This window comes from Fulmarus glacialis, unplaced genomic scaffold, assembly GCF_000690835.1.
Source record: "Fulmarus glacialis isolate BGI_N327 unplaced genomic scaffold, ASM69083v1 scaffold44448, whole genome shotgun sequence".
Lineage (NCBI taxonomy): Eukaryota > Metazoa > Chordata > Aves > Procellariiformes > Procellariidae > Fulmarus > Fulmarus glacialis.
The window spans coordinates 1,813-8,124 of NW_009227139.1; the positions used below are offsets into that span (position 1 = coordinate 1,813).

At 43.2% G+C, this 6,312-nt stretch overlaps 1 protein-coding gene across 1 annotated transcript; it reads right to left on the reverse strand.

Moving 5' to 3' along the window:
• Window positions 1–1,783: 1,783 nt before the first annotated feature.
• Window positions 1,784–5,913, reverse strand: NABP1 (nucleic acid binding protein 1). Its single transcript, XM_009583056.1, has 5 exons — window positions 5,888–5,913; window positions 5,675–5,800; window positions 4,170–4,242; window positions 3,838–3,904; window positions 1,784–2,394 (listed from the first exon to the last, which is right to left on the reverse strand). The coding sequence occupies exons 1-5, from the start codon at window positions 5,911–5,913 to the stop codon at window positions 2,207–2,209; spliced, it is 480 nt and encodes a 159-aa protein (XP_009581351.1). The 3' UTR covers window positions 1,784–2,206.
• Window positions 5,914–6,312: the final 399 nt, after the last annotated feature.

The window sequence follows — 6,312 nt, forward strand, 5'->3', positions numbered from 1 at the left end:
ACTCTGTTTATTAGGTTAATAAAAGCTCAAATGTGTAGAGCTACAAACATCAGGCACCTCAGCACACACTAACACAGGGTTCCACACAATTTCAGCCTTCTTTATTCTGTAGAGAAGCCGAGACCACCAGGATTTGAGATCCATGGTGGAGATACCCCAATGAGTGTGAAGTCCCCACCATGCCATTGCTTGCACTGTTCACTTGCTACCTTTACAGCTACTACTGGAAATCACAGCTCTCACACCATACTTACATCTCATTTACCTCTGGAACATGTCATATATACTTCACAGGTTTAGCAGTCCTCTCGGCTTCCTTCTCACAAGCATATCAAATGTCTTAATGCAACACCACATGAGAGGTTGTCCATGCATCTAGACTACACTGTTTTAAAGTAAGTAAGCAACTTAAAGTCCCTGAGTTACACATCACCTCCTTACACCGTTTCCCCAGAAGTCATTGTGTGCTTTCTGGTTTACTGATTAGCACTGTTCTTCCACAGCAGCACCCGTGGGTGATCTCACAAGGCATGCCACCCTCTTGCGTCCAAGACAAGTTTTGCTAGTTCCACCTGGAAGCAGGTATCACAACAGCACTTTACCAGACCAGAGGGAAACAGCCCTCAGGAGTCTGGGCACACAAGTTTCTCTAAAGCTCCCTTCAGAAGTTTGTTGCTGCTGCTGCTGCTTGCATTTAAAAGAAAGTTCAGTATTTCAAACTAAGCAAGGAGCCTTTGCCAATTAGAAGCAATTTTCAACAAATCATCATGACAGAGTACCAAAAAGCAGAAGTATCAAATGTAAATAACTTGTAAACATTAGTGACATAGTAGTAGATTCAAGTAACGTGAACGACCACAGAGACAACTCACAATTCAGAAATAGCCTTTTGTCATGAAGTCTTTATGGCTTGACAGAAAGAAAGTTAGATTTGTTTTTGAAATGGTTAGTGCAATTTTTTTATTTGAGAGGTCAGCTATAAGAAGAGTTGAACAGATGAATCCAGTATGACGCTTCAGCTTCCAAGTTGTTTTTGAACCTGATCTGAAATATGGCACTGGACTCTTATCTCGAGTCAAGGCATTTGTGATCTCAGAAATAAAACCACAGCTATTTTCCCCAGGAGATGGTGGTGGGGGGGTTAAGTTCTTTAAGGGATAATTCATATTTCATATAAAACAGAGGAAGGAAAGCTTAGCAGCTTAACAGCATCAGAAGTGCAGCTGTGTGCTTGGCCAGTACCTCTGCAGTCCACACATACAGCTTCATCTAATACATAATTCATTTGGAAAAGCGAATGAAGGAAGGAGAAGTAGGCAGCCTCATTGAAGAGATAAGTAATGCAGCATTTGAAAACAGTTCTTTCCTGGAAATTCAGACTCCTGCAAAGTAACCTTGGGCATTTACACCAGGACTGGCTACAAACAGCGTATTCTCCAATGCTGTCTGAATTGAGATCCTCCTCTCCTGCTACTTCATGCAAAGCAAGAATGACTATCCAAGCTTCTATCCAAAGCAAAAAAATCGGTGTCACTTTCCTTGACAATGATAACGGTGTTTAGGGAGAATTTTTCTTTCTAGTAGTGTACACCTTTTTGGAATCAGAAGTCAAGCTTCAAGACACTCACCATGTTTTCAACTTCCATCTGAGTTATCCATTCTCTGATTTAGGAGACACCACTAGGTGCTGGCACCACCGGTTCCTTACACTTATTGCTTTTACAAGCTATATTCATTCCAAGGACACCCAGATCACTACAGCATCTTTGCTCTTCCCCCTCACTTCTCTTCCAATACAAAGAACTCCCACTAACCCTAACGGAAGTCAACGTATGCACGCACAGGACATAACAGACCTCTTAAGGCTATATGGCTGATCAACAGAAACAGAAAAATACATACATGTAACTGAAGTTTTCTTCCATTTAGCAAAGGGTGCCGAGTTTTCATTGAGACTTTTCAACCTGTTACCCTTACTTTCTTATATCCACCTTCTCTCCCTACCCCCTTAATTTATGGGGAAGTCTCACTGTGCTTCCCTAAGCAAAACAAGAAATAGATCACATCAAGTTTGCTCCATAGACCAAAAGGTAAAAAAACAACAATAAAGGACAAACTGGTTCACAGTTAACTATAAATAAAAGTGCAATAAGTGTTCAAGTAGAGTGTAGAGTTTAAGCAAGCTGTACAACCACATTTGGCATAGTCATCTTTTAAAGGCTCTGCGTGGGTCCCTCCCATTACTGACAGCAGGGAGAAGAGTCTGAACATTATTAGCTGGTGCTGGATTTACAGGTCCTCGTCCATTGCCTCTCCCACTACCTGCGTAAGTATGGCCGTGATTATATGTAAATGGAAATCCACTTGATTCAGGTCCAGTTTGTAAACCATTTCCTAAAAAGACAGAAAAAAGGTTATCATGAGTTCCATGGACTGAAATCACTGCTCCCTTACGTAAGTTTAGGAACAGGGAATGCATTGCAGCAACCAGCAAACCCCGAGCACCAGAAGGAAAAGCCTCTCTGGCACTACAAGACCCCAAACCACAGCTTACCTTTTTCCCCCTCCCAAACTACCTCCCCTCCATTCCTACCCCCCACTCTCAACTAAAGCAAGAGGGGTCACAGAGTTGCATGCTGATTCTTTGCCCAGGAGAGAGACTGAAGTCTCATGAAACTAGACCGGTGCTTTCAGAAACATGCACTGGCTTGCAGGTCACACATCAAGATGTTCCAGAGAGACAGCAGGGCAGCAGAAGTCAAGGAGAAACCAGCAAAAGAAAAGCAGGCTACACAAAGCTCCTTGCATCATTCCGCTCTACCAGGCACCCAAAAAAATGAAAGCTGCCTTGTGAAGTCCAGCCACACAAGCTAGCTAGCACCAAGTTCTCATGAACTTGAGTCTCATAAGCATCACTGCTCATGTTTTGCTGGTAGGAAGAGGGACAGAGCTGAAAAGGCAGAATGATGCCAGGAAGCATGGGGAAAGAAGGAAGAGACAAAAGGAAATCATTGCATTTAAAGACCACACAAGAAGCAGGAAGAGAAAAATGAAGTTTCAAAAGATATGCACAAGCTCAGTGAAAACAGCTGTCCACTGCCCAAAGCAGGGACACCAAGGAAGTACTTACACACTAATTGGGCTGAAAGTCTACTCGTCTCACCCTGGTACTGAGGAAAGACTGGCCTGAAAGCACTGCCCTTCTTTGCTCAGAATCATTTATTTTCAAAGGAACAGAAAGGGCTCGTAAGAGAAGTAAAATAAGAGAAATGAAGATCATGTTGCTGAAGAGGAAGCAGTCAGTCACTGAACTGAAGTGACAGAGCTTTTTAACAGCAAGTTACGGATCAGTTAGCTGTCATCCACCAGCAGAGCTTAGATATACACCACCAGGTACCGAGTCTGGGCATCACATAGGCAGGCCATAACTAAGGTTCTGTTTTGCAGAGCTAACCTGGCAGGAAAGCCAAGGTGACTGGCAAGATTAAAGTAAGTCATTTTTAAAGCCGAGGTCTTGGGTGGTTTAAAAACAGAATTTCAAGTGCTGCAAAAACTCTTTGAAAGCATCAAACCAGTTTAGGATTAGTCAAGTCTTTTACATGATACAGGCACCTTGAATATTTTGAGCTCTTCCTCTTCTAGGAAACAAATCCTGAAACCATTATTCAGGAAATGTTCATGCTTATGTGCTTGCAGGTTCAGACCCCAGTCTAAAAGACTTTTTAGAGCATAGTACACTTTTGCCCCAGAGCAGAGAACCCTTAGCAAGATAAATTCCTTTTTATTCCCATTAAGTGTTTCTCATCCTTTCACTGTCACAAAATGAAAAAAACTTACCCAGTGGCCCGAAAGTACAAGAACCCATATTACTTGATGCAGAACTACTATTCTGTTCACCCTGTGCCTTCAGAGAAATGTAAAAAAAAAGACAAGACATGGATCAGAAAGAGAAATTTCACAATTTTACAGAAAAGGGCTGATTTTTTTTCCTGTATTCTTACAGTGGCTCCACATGGTATTTGTCTGCTACTCTAATTATTGGCTGACTTTTGTCTATATATCACTTCAAGTCCATTTTTCCAGAAGAGTCACATCTGATCACAGCCTAGTATGAAGTATTCAGAACAAAGAGCACTTTATGCCAGAAGCCTCAGACAAGTTTAACATACCAGTTTGTTCTGCCCGATGTGTTCCGAGTTGGGCTCACTGAAGTTTGGCACTTCTGAGTACACCATGCAGAACCTGGGGAGAAATCAGAATTATGAGGAAGTTCTAAAGCCATTTTTCAACAGAGTTCTCAACTGCACAACTTGAAGAGCCTATGTTCTTGACATATCCCATCACCTAGAAGTAACTAATCCAGACCCCACTGTTCAGAGAGTATCCATAGGTATTGAAAGGCTCTTTCATCCCTTTATAGGCTTGTGGCAAAGCTGTCGCATCTTCCTGGTGAGGACATTTCAATCAAGCAGAGGCAAGCACACATTCACTCTAGGAGGTAAAACAGCCTTAAGAAAACAAAAGGTGATGAAAGAGCTCCCTTCGCCTCTCTTCCAGCTGCACAATCTTGTCCAGCGCCCACTCACAAGGTCACCTGAGGCACAGAGTCACCCAGCCTGCTCCCAGACTGTGACTGCATCAGATCTCTAGGGAAAACTTAAACACTCCCACACACTCCCATGCTATGGAGTGCCCCATTAACATAATAGCACAGAGGAATCCAAAACAGGGAGTGAAATTCAAAGCATCCTTTTCCACTTGAGGGCACTACGGAGGAATAGGCCCACCAACTCACCACATGGAAATTATGGCAGAGGGGAAGAAAGATTTGGATCATGACGCAGCTTGGACTGGTTAAGCAGAAGTGGAGCTCCCACCTCCTCCTGCTGGGAGGCACAACCCAGATGAGGACTCACCTCACTCCAGCCTGCTAAAGAGTAATCCCACTGGATGACACTTCTGAGGTGATGGCTTTGCACCAAAGAAAATCTGCAGGTCATCCCTCACAAAATCCAGCTGAGCACTGGGCATTTTTGAAGAGAGGAGGCCACCCCACAGCCCCACTTCCCTGATGACTACAAGGCCTCCCACGGCACTTTGTGCAACAGCGGAAGTACTCTTCTGGTTAGAAAATGTCACTATTTTTCCTGTTGCTTGTCAAGTGTGTTACTCATGTTTGTTCTTAGTCAGGAGGAGTCGCCGCCTCAGTTTGTGGGCAGTTTAAAGAAGGTTTAATGAGGCTTCCTTCTGTTTAGGTATGATTCACCGGAGTTACCTTTGTCTTCCTTCGTTGCATTGCTTGTCTCTAAAGCATGATACACACACACAAGGCTTCCTCCAAAATAAAGTGGTTCTTCAAGCTGAGGCCTAGGTAAGCAATGCAGACTAAGTCCCTTGTCATTTATACAATTCCCCCCCTCTAGGTAAAAACCCAGACCTGTGCCATGATGGAGGACGATTTTCCTCAATATACCTGGAATCCAGAGAGGGTCATTACCACAACAGCATGTAAAAACTCACACCACAGTTGCCTGTACTGTACCTATCCACGACCAATCAACAGGCTTCTGCTGCCCTACCTTCCATTTACTAAGAGCCACCACGTCTTATTTTTACCATGACGCTCTGCTGAGAGCGGGACATAACACTGCAAGTGTAAACATGCAATACTTACTCCCCGATTTTATGCAGCTCGCCTCCTCGTCCTGTGTAAAGTGTCAGGCATCCTTTCCACAGAGATGCGTACCTGGCCAAAGAAAGGAGAAGCAAAGCAGCATCTCTTAGCGAATGAGAAATACCACTGTTGAAAAAGAAAGCAGAAGCATGCTGTCTTCCAAGAGTTAGTAAGTATTAGATATGAAAAAATTCCCAGGGACCCCAGCTTTACCACGCTAAAACTTTATAGATCCCCATGGTTTACTTCTAGCAAAAGGTACTGGAAGCTCAGCCGACTCTTTTGGCAATTCCAGGAAAGCAGCCAATTATTTTGAGACTGGATGCTCTTTCCTTGGCTGGAGCAGCCCTTATGACTGTTCCTGCAGATGAAAGGCATCTTGCCAAAAGCAGTATCTGTGTTACCATTCACTGACAACTCTCAGTTCTGCTTTCAACAGGAGCCAGGAAGAATTACCTTTGTTCACTGGAGAATATAAATACTGCTACTGAATATGTATAATAGAAAGTGCTTACTTTTTTAGTATAGGTCCTTACCAGATTTTTTTTTTTTTAAACGCACAAGTTTGACCATCATGTTCCAAGTGACATACAGAAACGCAATGAAATCACTTTTTGATTGCGGAAACATTCACTTAC